At 42.1% G+C, this 21,755-nt stretch overlaps 1 protein-coding gene across 1 annotated transcript in view; it reads right to left on the reverse strand.

The window, feature by feature from the left end:
- ARHGEF16 (Rho guanine nucleotide exchange factor 16) overlaps positions 1-21,755 on the reverse strand; it is a 43,985-nt gene that overhangs the window by 5,811 nt on the left and 16,419 nt on the right. Inside the window, exons 4-11 of the mRNA XM_075190158.1 lie at positions 19,571-19,740; positions 11,782-11,838; positions 11,114-11,274; positions 4,832-4,984; positions 2,126-2,255; positions 1,506-1,580; positions 1,269-1,361; positions 157-308 (exon numbers count right to left, since the gene is read on the reverse strand). Coding sequence (XP_075046259.1) covers positions 157-308; positions 1,269-1,361; positions 1,506-1,580; positions 2,126-2,255; positions 4,832-4,984; positions 11,114-11,274; positions 11,782-11,838; positions 19,571-19,740 — 991 coding nt within the window. The remainder of the gene's footprint in view (positions 1-156; positions 309-1,268; positions 1,362-1,505; positions 1,581-2,125; positions 2,256-4,831; positions 4,985-11,113; positions 11,275-11,781; positions 11,839-19,570; positions 19,741-21,755) is intronic.

Genomic DNA, 21,755 nt, shown 5'->3' on the forward strand with positions numbered 1-21,755 from the left:
GGATGAGCAAACTTCAGCTCACGAGGGTGTCCCTGCTTTTCCGTATCAAAACTTTAAAAGGTTAAAAGTTCATTTCGATGCATTATAGATTTTTTTTAAAAAATAATAAGCTGCACCACAGGGAAATGAAACATTATTCTACTGCATTGTAATTACCTTTTCTTTTTAGTAATGATGAGAACGTCGTTGAACAGGAAGGCGTAGCAGGAAGGTCTCCCGAAGCCTTTCCGGAAAAGTCCAGATTCTTCCACGAGTGTCAGCTCTCCGCGTTTCAGGAGCCAGCGGGAGGCGGAGATCAGAGGGAACGGCTACGGGAAGAGAGAGAGCGTCACATATACATAGAGGACTCACTCGGTCGTCTGCATCTAACCCGACGCCATGTTGGGGAGGGCGGCAGAGAGATAGGTAGAGGCACGGTGGACAGTCATGGAGCTTACGTCAATGAACGCAGTTGACACTAAAATATCATCCCCAGGTACATTATAGGCTATTCTGCAATTATGTACTGGGGGACCTATAACGACATTATAGGGTATTATACATTGGAGTCATTCAATTGTTACCCCCCCCATAGGGGGATATTCAATTGTAAGCGAGATCGCTGAAATACTCGCGCTCCAAAAATATTACCGTTAATACGGTAATTTACTCGCTGGATTTCAGCAGCGAGATATTACCGTATTAACGGTAATATTTTTGGAGCGCGAGTATTTCAGCGATCTCGCTAACAATTGAATACTCCCCATAGTGTATTATATTTTATATATCATTTTATATGATATTGCCCTAGTTGTGTAACATCACACCATGGAGGTTGGGGCCACGACGGGCCCCGCAGGGACTCTGGCGTCCTGAGTCAGACGCTAACAAATGGTTGGCTGATAGGCGGTCAGTGACGACCCGGTTGGTTCTCAGCCTTACCAGCTCTAGGAAGATAGAAGCCCAGACAAAAACAAGCGACTACCGAATCACCATCCTCCGCAAGGCGGCACTTGTAGATCCATGAAAAACGGATCCAATAGTAACAGGAATGATACTACAGCATTAGTAGATCCAGTTTTCACTGGATCTATTAGCGCTGGCAAAAGGGGAGATCTATTATTTCCTTTTTGTGGCTCTGCAAGGTCTCCCTTGGTTAAAGAATAGGAAATAAATAAAATAAATAATTAAACTGTGTGTCACATAACAGGATATCCTGCACTGTTATACTACAGTGTATTAAACTGAACATCTCTATACAAATACCCATAATCCTCCATTTCACGAACCTTGATTTTCCCAAACTCCAGCTGGGTCTGTAGGGTGTACATCTGCTCCGTCCTCTCCATCTTACGGGCGCCCTCATTGCATTGTTTCACCAACTAGTAACAGAACGAGCGCGTTATTAATGTACAGACCTTATTATGTCACCACAAAGCCCCTGGGTCACCTACGGAGACAGGCGCTCCATACACGGACCTAAAACACCTCGTTAGGTTAATTAGTAGGTTTAGGGCAACACTCACCTTACTGATGGCTTTCAGCGCTCGAGTGCTGGCTTCATACTCTGGGGAGTACACATCGGTTTTCTGGCAGATCGTCTAGAAAATGCAGCGTGCACACGTTATTAACAGATGATGGAAGTTAATCAATAAATGTTACAAGGAAAGTGTTTTATTAGGTGCGTTTTGAAAATGGGACCTTTTACTCTCACTTTAGTAATTAAGATAATATCTAGGTCCCAGTGTTAGGACTCCCCTGGACATGAGTCAGGGATTCCCAGGACTGCCCCCTAGTGGACACATTTATAGCACAATGCTGAATTCTCCAGACCTTTGTGTCCGAACACTACTGAGATTTGAGGTGCTGGGAGGAGATTGGGCTGGTTATATCTTGAATAGAACCACACTTTTGGCGAGTGACAATGATTGTGGCTGACGCCCACTTATGACTGCCTTGGTCTAGGTCACAAAGAATATGAAATGGAATACATTACTCATTATAGGCAAAACGGTTCTGCAATATATATCTTCATTTCCAGCTAGACAGTAATGGAGAACAGCTCAGGTAAACATTTGGTAATGCAGAGGTTTGATCTGTCTTTCGCCAGCAGCGTAGTTTAGAAAGGGTCCACTGCAGTACTCACATCCATCAGTAGAGGGAGCCGAGTAGCTCGTTGCATGGGGAGAATGAGGAAGGAGATCATTGGTAGCCCTCCGCACTCCGGCTTCATCTCAATCTGCTTCAATGTTTCTTTAAAGGATGCATTTGTGGTTCTGAAATGACAAAGACACAGAGACTTCAATGCTTCCTTCTTCCCTGGAATTCTGAAACGTCACCATCTTCAATGTGCTGTCATATAGACACTATATATAATACACATGAAATCATTGTCATATTTCCACCAATACTCCACTCCTTGGTGGCAGGTTCCCCATACTTGCAAGCATACAAGTCAACAAAGGACCTGCATACAATGATATAACCCTTGACGCTGGGATGCAGGCTTAAAGGCTTTGATCAAAATATGAACCAATACCTCATGTTTTCATTTTGCTAGATACACACAAATATGCTGTGTTAAGGACAAAGGTCTTTTTGGTTCCCCGTGCTTGTCTAGTATCCCAAATTTCTGGCAGTCCTCCTGGAATAGTAGCCCACTCTACCAGTTCTCTTGTGACGCAAATACCGAAAAATGTGTGCCCCTCCGCCGCAGAGACAACCAGCTAGCTGCATGTACATGCTCTATTTTGTGCTGCATATATTTAATTCTGCTGTCGTAAGTTTACGCCTATGTTCAGACCACAAAATTGTGGTCTTCTTACATTTATTTTTCGTTCTTGTTACTGCTGTCCCTCTTTCTGAGCTGGAAATACTTTCGCCAGAACAGAAAAGCTTGGCTCTCATTGTCTATTTTATGTGACATTCAAGAAATCCTTTACAAATCTTAGTGCAGCTTTAAATATGCAAAAGAAAATAGTGCTTCCAGTTTTCCCCACCAGGGGGCAGTAGCACACACGTTTGTAAGGGGGGGGGGGGGGGGGGTTAACGCTAAAAACAAACAACTTTTATTATTTAGAAATATACATGAAGTACACGCAGTCACTGTTATTTGAGAGACCAACAGTCTAAAAGAGTGAAACGCAAAAGAATATTTTTATCTACAGCCTCTAATGTCACTGAAACACATTTTAACAACTGAAGGGGGGGGGGGGGGGGTAGTTGCTATTGACTATTGTTTTGAAGATAGAAAATTAGTAACCAAATATTTGGAGTTTAACCCCTTATTATGTGGATTTGTTTTGTTATTTTTATTTTCTAGCCAAATAGATATTATAACTAAGAATTGTAAATATTTTCAAAACAGAGAGAATCTTCTATTGACTGTATATTAGAATATATTTTTAGCTTTAGATATCAGGAGGCAAAAACAGTTAAAAAGAAATTCACTTTCAGAATTATTCCCATAGTTACTTGTATGTAATAAGTGCACCGATAGATATTTACCCCAGAATCTCATCAGCTAACATCCCCAAGTACAGGGACACCAAACATGTGCACTTTATACAAGGTCGGACAATTGTAGGGTGAATAATCTGGATCAGGATCGCAGCCGGGTAAGATTTCATTGTTAAAGGAAACTCAGTGTGAGATTTTAACCCTTGTGCAGACAGAAGATGCGATGCTGTGAGATACGTACACATATGAATGCACAAGTCTAGTCAGACCAGTATATCCACAATTACAGCCACTGTAGTTGAGGAAATAATATGTTTTATGCTGCGCACGTATTACTGCAATACTAACATTTACATTTTGGGTGGAGGTCCTCTTTAATGTATACAGCAGAGTACCCCCCATTTTGAGAGCCATCATACCAGATGTAAATCCATATAAAATAATCCTATATCTACGCTGCTGATATGGGGTTTTAAAACAAAGTCACTTCCTGGCCTTATTTCCAGGTTAACATTCATAATGTTGCAAATTAGAGGATCTATTGCAACCAAGCTGACATTGCAAGGTGTGCGGGAGACAATAGCACAAATCTGTGCTGGGAAACATTATCTGCACTCCCATTCTGTCCCTGCCAAATAATGTCATATGGGAGAAAGATCACGGTGTACGTCAGACCACATGCACCGGACCGGACCCAGTAATGATTCTTCCTGCTCTACGTAGAATAGAACTATTAGAATAAGGGGCACATTTACTAAAACTTTCAACAGGTAAGAGCGACGGCATCACTGAATAGCAGCCAAACAGATTCTAGCTATCAGTTATCTAGGACATCCTAAAACAGTGATGTGGCCCTCCGGTACAAAAACAAGTTAAAAAGTTTTGTGCGAGCCACACCCCCTGGGAAATTGACCAAGCCTCCAAGCCGCTTCCAAATGTTGGAAAGGTATAATGTTATATATATATATATATATATATATTTATTTTTTTATATTAAAAAAAACACATCCCCTGCACACAAAAATGTAAAACGTCAAATATGGAGCCCCTCCTCTCCATTACAGCCACATTTTACGGCACTGTTCTGATAGATTCTGATACGGGACAAAAAGTTAAAATGCATGGCACAGCATGTCAGTTAACCTTCTGGTATTTTACTCCCCATGAGCCTGTGTAGGAATTTAACACTCTGCAACCTGTGCAGATGATTTCTGTCATACTGGGGACTGGTCAGCCAAAACAAAACAAGTTCTGGCTTTGAGCTGACACAAGAAAGGTCTCAGATACCCATTCATCTATTATTTACTATATAGTGATTATATAACCCTCTTTAGTATTATGTATAATCATTCACATACTCATTGGTCCTGTGCTGTGGGGCGTCCTAACTTACATCAGTCTTTGGAGAGTCCGCTGCTGATACACCTCATTGGAGCAGTAGATGACGTAGGGCTGGAAGTGGTTGAGAGAGTGATTCTCCACGATGTCGCTGATGTCGTTGATGAAGGGGTTATCTTTGTGCCGTTTCTCCAAGTCGTCAAAAAATCTGGAAAAACACAAAATACAGAGGTCAAACGTCCAACTGATTCCAGCTGCAGCGGTTACAGGAGGACAATGATGTAGAGGTTATAACGTAGGGGCCACAGACGTGGTTTAGGTTTCTTTTGATGTCAGAAAAATTTATTTTGCTCCGAAATAATTATTTTTTACTTCTCTATCTCCTGGGTCCCCCACGGTCCTTCTAATTACTTATGGGGATGGAGGAACCGGCTGGATGTTGAGTTTGGGTGGACATTTGATTTAAAGAGATCCCGTCACTAGGTTACATTTCTGCTTTTTATTTACTTATTATACGGTGCCTTGTACACTATACATACTATGTAACTGTACTACTGGGAGAGGGGGACATTAACTGTGGGGGGGGGGAGAGGGGGGACATTAACTGTGATTGTGGGGGGGGGGGAGAGAGAGGGGGACATTAACTGTGATTGTGGGAGAGAGAGAGGGGGACATTAACTGTGATTGTGGGGGGGGGGGAGAGGGGGACATTAACTGTGATTGTGGGGGGGGAGAGAGGTGGACATTAACTTTGATTGTGGGGGGGGAGAGAGAGGGGGACATTAACTGTGATTGTAGGGGGGAGAGAGGGGGACATTAACTGTGATTGTGGGGGGGGGAGAGAGGGGGACATTAACTGTGATTGTGGGGGGGAGAGAGGTGGACATTAACTGTGATTGTGGGGGGGAGAGAGGGGGACATTAACTGTGATTGTGGAGGGAGAGAGAGGGGGACATTAACTGTGATTGTGGGGGGAGAGAGAGGGGGACATTAACTGTGATTGTGGGAGAGAGAGAGAGGGGGACATTAACTGTGATTGTAGGGGGGAGAGAGGGGGACATTAACTGTGATTGTGGGGGGAGAGAGAGGGGGACATTAACTGTGATTGTAGGGGGGAGAGAGGGGGACATTAACTGTGATTGTGGGGGGAGAGAGAGGGGGACATTAACTGTGATTGTGGGGGGGGGGAAGAGGGGGACATTAACTGTGATTGTGGGGGAGAGAGAAGGGGACATTAACTGTGATTGTGGGGGAGAGAGAGGGGGACATTAACTGTGATTGTGAGGGAGAGAGGGGGACATTAACTGTGATTGTGGGGGGGGGGGAGAGAGGGACATTAACTGTGATTGTGGGGGGGGGGGAGAGAGGGGGACATTAACTGTGATTGTGGGGGGGGAGAGAGGGGGACATTAACTGTGATTGTGGGGGGGGGAGAGAGGGGGACATTAACTGTGATTGTGGGGGGGGGAGAGAGGGGGACATTAACTGTGATTGTGGGGGGGAGAGAGGGGGACATTAACTGTGATTGTGGGGGGGAGAGGGGGACATTAACTGTGATTGTGGGGGAGAGAGAAGGGGGACATTAACTGTGATTGTGGGGGAGAGAGAGGGGGACATTAACTGTGATTGTGGGGGGGGGGGGAAGAGGGGGACATTAACTGTGATTGTGGGGGAGAGAGAGGGGGACATTAACTGTGATTGTGGGGGAGAGAGAGGGGGACATTAACTGTGATTGTGGGGGAGAGAGAGGGGGACATTAACTGTGATTGTGGGGGGGGGGAAGAGGGGGACATTAACTGTGATTGTGGGGGAGAGAGAGGGGGACATTAACTGTGATTGTGGGGGAGAGAGAGGGGGACATTAACTGTGATTGTGGGGGAGAGAGAGGGGGACATTAACTGTGATTGTGGGAGAGAGAGAGGGGGACATTAACTGTGATTGTGGGGGGAGAGAGAGGGGGACATTAACTGTGATTGTGGGGGGGGAGAGGGGGACATTAACTGTGATTGTGGGGGGGGAAGAGGGGGACATTAACTGTGATTGTGGGGGGGAGAGGGGGACATTAACTGTGATTGTGGGGGAGAGAGAAGGGGGACATTAACTGTGATTGTGGGGGGGGGGAAGAGGGGGACATTAACTGTGATTGTGGGGGGGGGGGAGAGAGAGGGGGACATTAACTGTGATTGTGGGGGAGAGAGAGGGGGACATTAACTGTGATTGTGGGGGGGAGAGGGGGACATTAACTGTGATTGTGGGGGAGAGAGAAGGGGGACATTAACTGTGATTGTGGGGGGGAGAGGGGGACATTAACTGTGATTGTGGGGGAGAGAGAGGGGGACATTAACTGTGATTGTGGGGGGGAAGAGGGGGACATTAACTGTGATTGTGGGGGAGAGAGAGGGGGACATTAACTGTGATTGTGGGGGAGAGAGAGGGGGACATTAACTGTGATTGTGGGGGAGAGAGAGGGGGACATTAACCATGCTTGCGGGAAGTGGAGAGGGGGACATTTACGGTGAGATGAGGGAGTGGGGGGGGGGAATGTACTGTGATAAGGAATAGGGGGCGCTTGTATGGCAAAGAGGGAGGGGGGCCCATGTATGGGGAGGGGGGGCCCCGCCAGACTAATTAGTACTGGGTCCCACAGTTTCTGATGCCAGCCCTGCTCTCCTGTGACCAGGTACTGAAGAATCCAGCCAGGGTGAGAGTTTAATACATTAAGAGTATTTAGAGAACGGAGTTGAGGAAGAACTTTGGCAGGAAGAACCTAGTAGCAAGAATATTATATTATAAATCAGCAGCAAATTTGGGTGACAGCACAATGTAAAGAATCAACGGAATGCAATGATCTACCTCGTTAGTAGATCAAATAACAATTAAAGTGTCACTGTTTGTCACTTACAATGTACGCTACATGTATATAAATGTCTCTGGTAGTTTATAAGGGATAAGTAGGGTCCGTATTTCAGTTGCAGCCTCAGCTGGGAGAATGACTCATCTCGGTCTCTCTAACCAGGAGCACATGTATTATATGTATTATATGTATTATATGTATCACATCGTACAGAGATTCACAACATTCTCACATAAATCTAAATGATATTACTACAGTACGGCACGATCTGCTGCTCATCTGCAGACAGGAGATTTTTGAATTTGGCGGAAAAAGTCAGAAAAAATGGACAAGATAATAAATAACTAAAATAAAACAAAGACCCCAGGGCGTGTATTAAAAAGAGAACATCAACCAAAACGAAATAATGAGTTTAGGGTGGGCGCTGAAGGGGTTAATTTAACAAATGAATGCTCTGTATGAAAGCTCTGTTTACCGCATCCACCAGGATCCCCAGTCACACTCCATCGCAAGGCTTTCCTCTCGCCCTCTTTCGGACACGCCAAATGGGTGTCAAAGGCTCTCACTACAAACTCTTCTCATTAATATTTCCAATAAACAGGAGTATGGGATTATTAGAGCCAACCAGGTAAGCGTGCCTTCATTCTGTAGATTAAAGCCATTACAATCACCCCAAACCGTCCCCCCCACTGTCCCGATTTAGGTGGGACAGTCTCTGTGGTCAGATATTTTATCCCTCCCCCATAGTTGTCTTATTACCAATGTCTTCACATGTGACATGAATCTGTAGCTTCTACCTATATATTATGGGATTTCTTTAACAGAAAGCACGGTGAAGGCCAGGTTTAGTGGCCCTTTAATAGAAGCAGTAAGAAGGTATAAGTAGGGAAGTGGTTAGAAAGGTTTAAAAACAAAAACCCAGACATAATATAAAGTATATTTTCCAAACAGCGTCGAGAACGGATATTAAACCAACAGCGGCTTCCAGCTGTCGTCCCCAGCTGAGACTGTGGCAATGTGTAAATAATAACAGATACGAAGCAGTGATTGGAACAAGATGGACTCTGGAACCAATGGCCGGGAGCAGACTGTACAAGGAGTTGGCGTCTCGGGATCTTGAATGTGCTGAAGCTGATGATCTAATCAAATGATCTATTCTATAACTGTAGAATCTAAAACTCATAGGGGTAGATTTATCAAACCTTCCAAATAGGAAAAGCAGAGGGGTTGCCCATAGCAACCGATCAGATTCTAGCTTCCATGTTCTAGAATGTACTGGATAAATGATAGGTAGAATCTGATTGGTTGCCATGGGCAACACCTCTACTTTTCCGTTTTAGAAGGTTTGATAAATCTACCCCTTAACCTTTTATAAGCAGAACGGTTTATTGTTCTGTGTAAACAGAAATAAAAGCGGAAAGAGAACCTAGTTAAAAACAATGTAGTTACCTTTTAAGCAACTGTGCACAATCAACTTAAAATGAACAGCAACTTATATATTAAATGTGTTCCAATATATAGAAACTCCCTCATTTAAAAAATAAAATAAAAATAAATTATATATATATATATATATATATATATATATATATATATATATATATAAAAATATATATATTAGTATTCTCTCAACTTGTTACATTTTAATAACAAAAGGCCTGAAAAGTGCCATCTCTCTGAATAATGCATCATTTGACACAAATTAAATGTCAATGACTATTTATTAAGACTGTAATGTAATATATTAAGCTCGTTCCTCTCCAGCTGCAGATAACAGGACTTCCTTTCATCAGCCTATTGCTCTCATGGTGTGATGTCTTCTCAGTGTGTGTGAGTGACCTCCGTCCAAGTCCTCCGTACTTGGCTGCGCCCCCGCATTCGATGGATGAACCCGTTTCCTATCTGGATCACATTATAACGGACTAAGAGATGTTTCCCATAGAGGATTCTTTCATTCCGTACATGTGGGAAAAATATCCAGCTGATCCTGGAATGTGGGTCACAGTCAAAGATCAGAAATTACTCAGATATTAGGAATGGCCCTTAATCATTTTAAAGTCTCAGACGATCAGATTATCCTTCTCCCCACCAATGTGTTTCCTTAGGGGACATCTAAACTCACAGAGTAGATCAGTCATACATACAACATTAAACTAAAACACAGTGTATCATCATCATCACATTTATATAGCGCCACTGATTCTGCAGCTCTGTACAGAGAACTCACTCACATCAGTCCCTGCCCCATTGGAGCTTACAGTCTAAATTCTCTACCATACACACACAGACAGACAGAGAGACTTAAGTCAAATTTGATAGTAGCCAATTAACCTACCAGTATGTTTTTGGAATGTGGGAGGAAACTGGAGCACCCGGAGGAAACCCACGCAAACACGGGGAGAACACACAAACTCCACACAGATAAGGCCATGGTCGGGAATTAAACTCATGACCCCAGCGCTGTGAGGCAGAAGTGCTAACTACTGAGCCATCTCTTCAGCTCTACCCGGTGTTTAAATCCATACATCTTTTAAGGTGGTCACACAGGGGCTGACTTGGGGCGCTCATCCTGACTGCTCAGCGGACAGAACTCTTTCCCCATTGGTCGTGCACGACCACATCTAAAAGATCTGGTGGTTAAACGCTGGCACTGCACGGCCAGATCTGATAGGGCACCGTTGGCGCATTCGGACAACGACCACATACACGGACAGCTGCGGACATTATCCAGTCTGATTAATTACCCGTCCCAATCGACGTCATGTTTGTAGATCGGGACTGACTGACATTTTGGGCCTATAAATATCAGTAGTAGCAGAGAATGAGTCTAAGAAATCTCAATTATCTATCAAAACTGCAGAAAGCATAAAACACCTTTATATAATCAAAAAAAACAAACAAAACCTCAGCATTCTTATTCTGCGCCTTATAAATAGACCTGAAGAGCCTTAGTGAGGTCTACTGCTAATTGTATAGTAGCTTCCTACATGATGCAAATATTGCAAAGTCATAACTTTTAAATTAGGATAATATATATATATATATCAAAATGGGTAAAAAAAAAAAAAAATCAAAAAAAAAAAAAATCAAAAAAAAAAAAATCAAGAAGAGTCAACCTGTGGTTCTCCGACTATGGTTAACCAACTTGCAGCACCCCCACTGGGACTTAATATTCCACGGCGGCTGGAGAACCACAGGTCTCAGACATCTGAAGTATGTGAATAGATCAACAGGACACAGTAGTTAAATATGTCAGAATGATGGAAGCAACACAAGATAAATTGGATTTTCTAAAACAAATGTCCTCAATTCTCCCAGGGGTCATAATAATAATACTTTTATGTAAACTGACCATCACACCCGGCACTGTCAGCCAAACAACTCTGTGTAGGCAGAGCAGGTCCTGTTTCCAGGTCCAACCCATTTTCATTACATCACCTTTGGAGGCGGGGCTTTAACATTTTACATTTAACCCCTGGTCACCTTTTGCTGGCCTCCAGGATATCCGCGACGTTGGAGAAGAGATGGTGGTGGTCCGTGCTGTTAAACGTTTGCTTCAGTTCCTCCGACCTTTTGAAGAAACTGACGAGGATGTTGAGACTGTGCTGATAGGAATATTCTGAGGTGATGATTTCAAATATCGCCTAAAAGATAACATATTGTAAGTACAGGGAACAATCAGGGCAAACTAAATATACTGCACTGTCTACTGTAGTTATGGACGCAGGAATAGAACGGTTACAACATATTAAAATGTACTGGTCACATGCACACGGCGTAGGAAGCCATTTTGTGCGCTGAACCAGCTTTCAAGAGGTCCTGCTGCTTCTAGTCTCTATTATATGGACAGTTAATTTAAGAAAAAGAAAGTCACAGCTTTAAACTAAGTAGGCTGCTGACATAACTTACACGGACATGTATGTGCTGTGGAGAGCAGTCTATTGAAAGGATGAGAAGCCCAGGACAGTATTATCAAAGAGTAGACTGTCCACATAGTCAGGGAAAGCAACAAGGTCACTCAGAAATCTGAGACATTCCTAGATTCATAATACTGAACTGCACAGAATTTGCTCGTATCAGAAAACTATGTTAGCTTCAAATTAAAGGACCAATAAAGTCTAATAAATAACATTTCCCCCAAAATGTTCTACCTCTTGTCTCTTGCGTTCTTCTGGCGAGATGCTGTCTAAAATTCCAGATTCTTGTACCTGTAAACAACACGTCAGATCATTAGATACAGCTCAATAGTTTGTCTGCCTCCATACTGCAATAGTACATGAAAAAGTGCAACAATTTCACACAGTAGGCAGACATCTTGTGGGCCAAACAAATATTCAACAGAGTGCAGCCTATCACATCACCGGGAACCAGTGACATCACTGAGAAAGCAGCCTATCCGTTCACCAGAAACCAGTGACATCACTGAGAAAGCAGCCTATCACATTAACGGGAACCAGTGACATCACTGAGAATGCAGCCTATCCATTCACCAGGAACTGGTGACATCACTGAGAATGCAGCCTATCCCATCACCAGGATCCAATGACATCACTGAAAATGCAGCCTATCCATTCACTAGGAACCTGTGACATCACTGAGAAAAAGTCTACTTTACACTGGGGACAAATTTACTTACACAAAGCCACATTGACAAGATATTTAAAAAGGTGATTTGCACAGAAGTGTTTATGTTGCACCATATGGAACATTTTCAAACAAAGTTTTCCTGCTGCAAATGACTGTGGCCGGTTTCTTTAGTACATACTGTATAGTCACTGCAATCAAGCAATACGTTTTAACTATCTATACAAAATTACATTTGAATAGGACACCAGTATACTGGAAACCCGGAAGGGACTGTGCAATTGGTAACAAAGAAACCGCATGTAAACAAAACATTTAGCAGAGAAACATTATACAAGGTAACAATATACAACACAATCTTACTAACAGCAGAAGTGTTGCATGTGAAGACTAGTGAAATATTCTGATTCATGAAGAATTTATATTACGCTGTGAGCCATTTATAAACACGCGGTAGATACATATTTCATGATTAGATGAAATCACACGTTATAAAGTTCTGCAGAATTTGAAGCATACAGCAAAAAAATAAAAAAAAAATAACTACACCCCGAAAAATTATGGCTCAGTTTAGTCCACGTTTCTCACGGACTGCACTACATCTCATAGATATATGCTTGTGGGGAAAATCTAAACATAATTATTTGGTAATATAATGGAAAATACAAACACAGACGAATCACTGCTGAGTCATCAAAAATAGCTGAATATCTGACACCAAGTGAAGAATCAGGCAAAACCCATTCACAAAGCAACCTCGAGCAGTGATATAGTATGGAATAACACTGATGTAGTATTGTTTCCAATGGGAGCTAATCCCACACTGATAACCGGACAAGCCCACCCCCTCAAACCCCATAGGCAAACCGAGGGAGGGGGGAGGGGGGAGGGGAGGGGGGTTTCTAGTGGCTGGAAACCCCCTCATGGGGCACTGTATAATTGAGGTGGCTGGAACCTGCTCCCGCTTCACACAGCCCTGCTTGAAAAGGGAGAGCTGCGTGCACCTAACAGTAGTGCACGCAGCATTGCCCATGTATATTATGGGGATAGGAAGAGATGGAGAGCAGCCAAGCACTGTCTAATATTATAGCCACGCCCCCATGCATGCTGGTCACGCCAACTGGCGGCCTGGTGTGGAAACCCCTTTCTACAAATCCTGCGTTTGCCCCTGACCTCATTGTTGGTTCTGGCTCCAAAGAAATGGAGTGGATCGAAGTCAGATATATTTTAAACAGGCAGCATGTCCCCTTCGCTACACACCCTAAACTGGTTACCGCAAGAAACGAGGGACCCTTTATTAATGTCATGTCCGGACACAAATGACACTTACTACTGCCCCCACTTCAGAGACAGAACGGGGGCGGACAAACGTAGGTAATGTACAGTGAGGACGTGTCGACGCAGATGCGATTCAATGCCCGCGTTTCTCGTCAGTACACTTGTTTTTACCGGTATCATTTGCACCAGCTACAGAGCAGGTGTAAGAGCTGACTGATAGTGATGATTAATGTTCAAAAAAAAATCTCTTTAAAAAAAACATATTTAGAAATGATTATACTATTAAGAATTGTTCTTTTCTTTTATATTACAATTTTATTTTTAATGTGTTCTAATGTGACCTTTTATTGTACACTCGTATCTGCTTATACTGCAGTCTGTAAGCGGACAGGGCGCGGTGAACCTGAATATAGTAGGAAGTGCGTAAGAAATGGGAAGGAACCCACTGTAGTTGAAGTCTTATGAGGCCAGAGAGATCAGGGATCCGGTCGTCTAGGGATCTGTTTCAGGGACCTCACTAGATCCCTGTGAATGGATTGGCCGCATTCTCATTACTAAGGTCAGAGGTTAAGCCGAAAGCGGCTCTTGACCTCAATTGTCTCATTGCCGAGAGGGACAGGAGACAAAGGGAAGCCTGTAAATGTATAAACGTCACATAGAACAGCTCATCTCTATGTAATGGTATAATAGTCCCCCTGCAGTAATGTTTACAAGCCGAGACACATGTTGTTCATCCCATTAAACCAACTTCACAAACATACAGGACTGTAAATTCCCCCGAAGACCCAACAGTTATGGTGCTTCTACAGAGGACACGACTGGTTTTATGGATCACGTGGTAAGAGACAGCTCTGCAATAAGCAGGGGGTAGATTAATAATCACATAAATTCATGATATAAAGTAGGTCTTCAGTTCCCTGCAAGGGTCTGTAAAAGTCAGTGGGGCGACTGCGCCATCCAGCCCCGCCCACCTTAGTGGTAAGGGCGCGATGGCACGATTCCACAACTACACGCCCCTGCCGCTAGGCGTGTACTGGGGTGGGAGGGGCTTGTATCATGGCTCCGCCCCACCTTATGTCAGGCAAGGTCTCCCCTGTAATTCTGGAGTCTCCCGGGCATTACATTTGAGCATAAATAAAATCAAAACAGAACCTTTTCTCTCAGGATATTTTGCATTTATTATCAAGAGACAACGTCCACCCCTCTTACACTCAGCGGAGGCGGACATTTTGTGAGCTGCACCAATTTTAATGAGAATGCAGCCTATCAATTCACCAGGAGCCAGTGACTAAAATCTGTCGGACACAGGAAAGAAACAGCTGTTTTAGTGGATATCTGAAAGGGAATTTCTTTTTTTACCAAAAAAAAAAAGAAGCAACGTTTTATTTAAATTACAAGGAATTGCCAACGATTCTAAGAACAACTTTTCAACCTATAATAAAGTCCAGGGCTGATCTTGCATTTCCTGCATGTAGGAAGAACAGTTTGTCACTGTACTGTAGAGAGACCAGATGAAGGATGTGCGTGACGGGAGAGAGATGGTTTATAACAGAGTTTTGTTTTGTTTTTGTTGTCGTCATGACAGATGTTTTTAACAATAGGAAATACTTATAATAAATAAAGATGCTGCCATTTTTACAGCTGGCTGCTTTGCCCCTCGTGCTATTTCTACTGTCTCACTGGTTGTCAGTGTCTGGCCCCGCCCCCTCTGTGGAAGGGTCATGTGACATTAGCTGCAGGTATGATGCGATTTCTGCAGTCATTCACCTCCCTTGGCGTCGGTCATAATAAGCAAAGCACAATACAGACATTCAGGTCTATCAAACAAGGAAATAAAGGCATTTTTTTTATTGCTACCGTGAATTTTTAAACAATTCCAATTCTGAATATGACTTATGATCTTTCACTTACAAAAAGGACCAATAAGCATAAAACACAAGTATACTTACATATAGCAGCTACTAGACATTCACAGATTATATATTATATATATATATATATATATATATGTAAATGTTTCCTTTCTGTGACAGAACTTAACATATTTTGCATGGTATTTCTAATTGCTATGTAGCCTATACAACGTATTACATACCTCCTGATTCAAGGGCTGCAAAAGTGGGTGGCAATTTATAAATGTTGCATGTTTCTGGGCGGAGCTTGTCCAGAATAGGGGGTGGGTCTTATTTTGACCCATTTTCGTGATTTTAAAATGTTATGTTATTGTTTTCGGATATAAGCCATTTTAGGCTGAGGACAGACGGGCTACAGTATCCTTCAATGGGATTACTGACAGGAAGTCTGCAGTGTGCAGGAAAATATCTTCCCCCCCCCCAATCACAACTTTAGGTATAAAGATATTTTCAGTACCAGCATGGCCCTGAAACGTGTGTGTGCATATATGTGCATAATATATATATATAGATATAGATATAGATATAGAGAGAGAGAGAGAGAGAGAAAATAAGGTTCTGTCTTTACCTTTAACAGTTAATGCTTTTCCAACCCCCACCTGTACTAGTCAACCAGAAATAGCTTTAATATCATTTTTGAGTCAATATTTAAAATTAAATTACATTATAAAGCCGCTGCTCTTAGAAACCTATCCCTGAAGGGCTATATGTAAATATTCCTTGTTAAGTAAACCATTACTAAATGCTCTGCAGGTGTACTCAGTGTATTTAACAAATACAAACAGTGGACTGCGCTAGATAGGCAGTAGGAATTATTATAACTTAATACAAATCATTAGTCGAATCCTTTTACAAACGTATTAAAACAACAAAACATTTCTTACCAAAAATATACACTTTAAAACAACGTGTATTGCCCACTAGTTCACCAAATTGAGCACTTCAGTAACAATCACGGTGTGTGCACAGGTAGAAAGCTTTAAAGCTAATGTGGAGTCTCCCACTTATTACAGATCAGATTCTATGTAACATCCGCGGTATTTATTCAGCAACAGTCCAATCAAAGGACTCGACTATCCAAACCATGCATGTATGTGCTTAATGTTACAATTATAATTATACAAATCTTTTCTAAACAAAGAAAGGGGAATGCAACTTAAAACTAATCATGTAAAAAGACTAAGTTATTCACATAATATAAATAACTTAAAAAGCATCCAGGGATTTTAATACAGTTTCACATAAATATAGCGAATACCCATCGAGTACACAGTGTATTTGGTTAAAAACATTTTATCCCATTTTACAGATTTAACCTACAGGAGAAGCAAACAACATATTTGGCATTTACCAGGGGTAGCACAAGTATCTCTATACAGGGATTATGAAGCGGATAATCAGGTTTCCTCGACTCCCCCAAAGGGTTAATCCGGCCCCTTGGTGTGGAGTAGGGAGAGGAAACACATTTACCTATAAACCAGGCCTGTCCAACCTGCGGCCCTCCAGGTGTTGTGAAACTACAAGTCCCAGCATGCCCTTCCAGCTATCAACTGGTTGTCTACTGGCAAAGCATGCTGGGGCTTGTAGTTTCACAACACCTCGAGGGCCGCAGGTTGGACAGGCCTGCTGTAAACCCTCAGTACTGTAGCAGAGGACAAGATGGCGTCTCTGCCCTGAGGCCCCTCCCAGTTCCATAATTCTGGCATCTTTAAGGCAAACCAAAAGCAAAGTGATGTCAGGGACGTTTCCCTCACCCCAAACACCACTGACACTTATCAGAGAAACAGATGGGTGTATTTACAGCCAAACTGAGGCGATGTCATCAAGTACAAACAGTGGAGACGGCCATTTAATTGGCTAAATCGATACTCAGGAAAGTGCACTAGGAACCAGTGACGTCATATTGTGTCACTGGTCAGGCTTCATGAATATCATCCATCTTGTTGTCCTTCTCCCGAACACCCAGAAGAGCAGCCCCCCCCTCGCATTCTTCCAGGGGAGGGCTGGCAAATTTTAGCCCGGGGGGCCCAAGACTCGACTCAGCAGCCTAATAGAAATGGCCCAGGAAGCAGATGCCCCCCAGCCCAGCATCCTGCCATCTTCACAGTGAAGAAGGCAGGAATGGCGGCCTCAATGAGACACCTCCCACATTGCGATGATACCTCACTAGTCACGTAATCTCTTCTCCAGGATCTACATTTTGGCAAGTATGGGTAAGATCAAGCATTTATCCAAAAATATCCAACAAACAAGAGCTAGCAATCTATTTTGGTTTGCTTTAGAATTTACGTTTGTTGTAGAAAATGTAGCAAAGTATTATCTCCTCGCTCGAATACAGAAAGCTGAAGCTCCTCCCACATCTTTAACACGGCGTCCTGACGGGATCTCATACAGGTCTATAAGCCGAGACTGCAGCTCAGTTGCTGTAACAATACCAGACACTAATCCTTGTTCCGAATCCACTAATACGCACAGAGCATTTACACGCAGCAAGTCTGCAAAGCTGTCAGTCACACTCACATTTTAAAAACTGACCATACATTAACATTCCTGGGTTCATTGCTGACACTGCTTCTTACACCCTGCCTGGACCTGATTACATTGCATTTGATGCTTTCTGTTACCGTTTATTTGCATTTTTACTTGAAACCCTATTGACCAATTAAAAAAAAATATGTAAAAATAAATAAATATATATATATATATATATATATATATATATATATATATATATATATATATATATATATATATATATATATATATAAGGGTTGATGTTTCTTTAATAAACAAAGCCTAATATTGTAATACTGTACATATATCTGTTTTTTTCCCCTTAACTTTTATGACCTTAGTACCCAGCAGCTTTCACGCATCAACTATTTCAGCCCCAGTGCACACTCCTAGCATCCCACAAACAGTATTTTCCATACATCGGCTACACAAAGGTTTCGTCCACTTACAAACCACAGACAAAGCAGCGACAAACTGTGTAGATGTCAAAGTAACACACTAACCTATATATCAAACTTGTTTTGCTACTTTTCACAATGTCGGACCAATCTAGAGAATTAACAATGCAAACATCTTACAAGGTGACAAAACTTTGATGTTTAAATCAATTTGTTGAGATTCAATTTACCAGCAAAAATTAAAAAAATACAACCAAAAAAACAATATTAAACACGGGGCACATATATATATAGAACTTGTGGAACATTCTCAATAAAGATAAAATGTTGGTAAAATAATAGTTATGTTACTGTGACACAGAACAAGGTCATGGGAACAAATCACAAATTCTGCCAAGTTATATAAATGTTTAAAAGCATTTAAAGTCCATGTTTTGCCCACCACAAAGTGGGCTGAAGGCTACAAACGCACTAATGAGGCCACAAAGGAACGGATAACATAAATGAGGCGCGAGCCATCACATTAGTGGGGTGAAATGAATCTTTACACAGTTACCTGGAGAAAGTAACAGTGCCACCTAGTGGCCAAATTAATAAGAACTGCAAGAAGCTCGTCTGTAGTTTTCATACAACAGCTTCCAATGAAACTTTTCTCAAATATTTTAATGAGTAAAAATGAGATCACTAAAACATGGGTTTTAAATAAGAACCTTGAATTTAAAAATACCCAGTTATAGATCCACTAGGCCACCCAAATTACAATTTTCAGATAGAAACCATGGAAGCAAAGTATTATGTCCGTGTTACTCTAACATTCCACTATAGTTCTCTTAAAAAAGTATTGTATTATATCCTCACTATATTAGAGACAGATGAAACTCCTGCCAAATCATTAGGACAATGCCCTGATGGGATCTAATACAGAACAAAATGCTAAGACTGCAGCTGTTTCATTGTCTGTCACAATACTGGCTTTACCCCTTGGAACGAATCCACCAATAGAGCAATTTTTTACAGAGCAAGTTTGCAAAGCTGTCAGTCACTCTCTGCCTGTCCAGCTAGAGGAGCACCTACCCTGCTGACCAGCAGTGAAACAAAGTATGGTTTCCTTCCATCAGGGTGGGAAAGATATTCTTTTATAATCAGCTGTAGGTGCGGGTGTACAAACACGACTGTTAGTTGCAACACTTATCTATTTCAGTCTTATTTAGACCTTCTATTTAGATACCCACAGAATAGGAAAAGCCACTTACCTCCGGAAGCTGACCCCAGATAAGTTGAGCAGGACGGTAATTCCTGACCACGATGTTGTCATTTGCTTGAGGTTCAGCCTGGAGGGAATTGTCATCCAGCAGATCGTCATCAGACTCCTGGTTGTTAGAGTTGAGCCCCCTCTCTCTGAACTCCTGGTACAGCCTGGGGTCTGGAGAGAAGACACGGTTTAGAAAGAGGGAGAGGCTGTCTGAGATCTCTTTGACGTTCACAGAGTTCTCCTCCGCGGTTTTGTTGAGGAGCGACAGGAACGGGACAGTCAGACTGTCTCTCCTTGCCCAAGATGAAGCAGAAAGCCTACGGAAGACCCCAACCAGCACATTTTCCTCTGCTGTGCTCTCTCCCATGGTCTAGGTCTGACACTCGCTCCCTAATACTGTTCCTGTTGACCAGTGTAAGTAGCTGAAGTAATATTGTAACAGAGTGTTGAATTTAACATCTAGGACTCGTGAGTTTGACATGACCATACCAATGAACCTGTACTCAGAGCCCTTCAAAGTTCTACAGTCATGTTATACGTGCAAAGTTATATCAGCTTCTTTAGAATAACTGCATCACGTGCAAAGCAGAACTAGCAACATTATTTTATTCACATTTCTTCCCGATCATTTGCTTTTTCTCTGCAACTAGAGGTGACATTAGGGGCATTTATAAAAAAAAAAATACTGGTGCAAAGAAAAAAAGAGACAGTCTAAAGCTGGGTACACACTACACTGTTTTCGTCCAATAATCGGCTCAATCAGCCGACATACGACCGCTCGTTCGAAAGTCGCGTCAGTGTATGTAGTGACACAATGGTCGAAAGTCTGCCCAAATGGACGATTGTCGCCTCATTTGGTTGGTCGTACCGTTTAATATTTTCGTTCCAATCTCGTTTCCGCTGTGCAGTGTGTATAAACTTCCGACCGATCCACAACAGTGAGTATGAAATTACAGTCATTGCTCACGACAACATGGCTGTAAAAAGTCGCTAAAGGGACGTCCGCTCTTCCCTTTATCGTCCTAAACAAGGCTAGTGTGTATGCAGTCCATGGACCGAGCGATCGGACCATCGGTCGCATGTAAAATCGCTCGGCATAAAAAGTTCTGTAGTGTGTACCCAGCTTTAGTCATTGCAGCCAGTCAGATGTCAACAAACTATCAAAACAAGGAAACACCAGACACAACGGGGATCCATAATGTAAGCAGTTCTACAGGTAATCATGTAGAAAAGATGGTTTTTCCCACAGCACCAAAATTAAGCAAATATCTCATTCGTTGCTATGGGAAAAAGCACATTTTCTACACGGTTACCCGTAGAGCAGTTTTCATAAATGTCTCCCAACGAAAGACATATCTTGTTGTCTTACCGCCTGTACGTACTTAGTACAATAGGAACGTACACTGCAACTTTGTAATCACAAGCAAATAACATGGAAAATGGAAAAAGAAAGACATCTATTGCCTTATATATGAAGGCTGAGTGTTGTTATTCATGAATATTACTAAACATGAGGTGTAGAACCAGTTCTGCAGCCTTACAAGCTTATCATGTGACCTCTGTGTGAGTAATGATTAGTCAGCACAGGGAGTACATAGTTTGTAACTTTACATAATCCAATTGTAAAGCGCTACGAAATTTGCTGGCGCTATATAAATAAATGTTGATGATGATGATAGTTAAATGATACTGAGGTGATATTTCATCAACAGTGCCCCTAGTGGTCAAATTTATGACTAATGATTTATCGCCCTATCTATAACTTTTTGAAAAAAATCTCTCTAAGATATAAAAGCATAAGAGACAACTTTTTAAAATGATTGGGAGTGCTCTGATTCAGCAAAAAGAAAAATGCATTCAAATTACAAAATTATTATTATTTTTCTAAAAATAAAAAAAATATTAACGAGGGTTTTTTCTAATTAAAAGCAGGACAGGTCTAAAACAATGTAAAAGAAAGGCATGCAAATAGATCCAGATTAAACAAGATTTTACTGTATATTTGTATAGTATATTTTACAGAACAATATAGGCTAATATTGACCTGGATTTGCAGTGTAACTGAAAGTACATGATAACAATGAAAGGGCTTTTTTTCCCCCCTCCCAAATAGCTTTGTGTGAAGTACAAGACTTGGCAAAGTCAGACAGGAATCTGCTCCAGTGAACATTCCACAGCCTGTGATC

The sequence above is a fragment of the Mixophyes fleayi genome, chromosome 11 (assembly GCF_038048845.1).
Source record: "Mixophyes fleayi isolate aMixFle1 chromosome 11, aMixFle1.hap1, whole genome shotgun sequence".
Lineage (NCBI taxonomy): Eukaryota > Metazoa > Chordata > Amphibia > Anura > Limnodynastidae > Mixophyes > Mixophyes fleayi.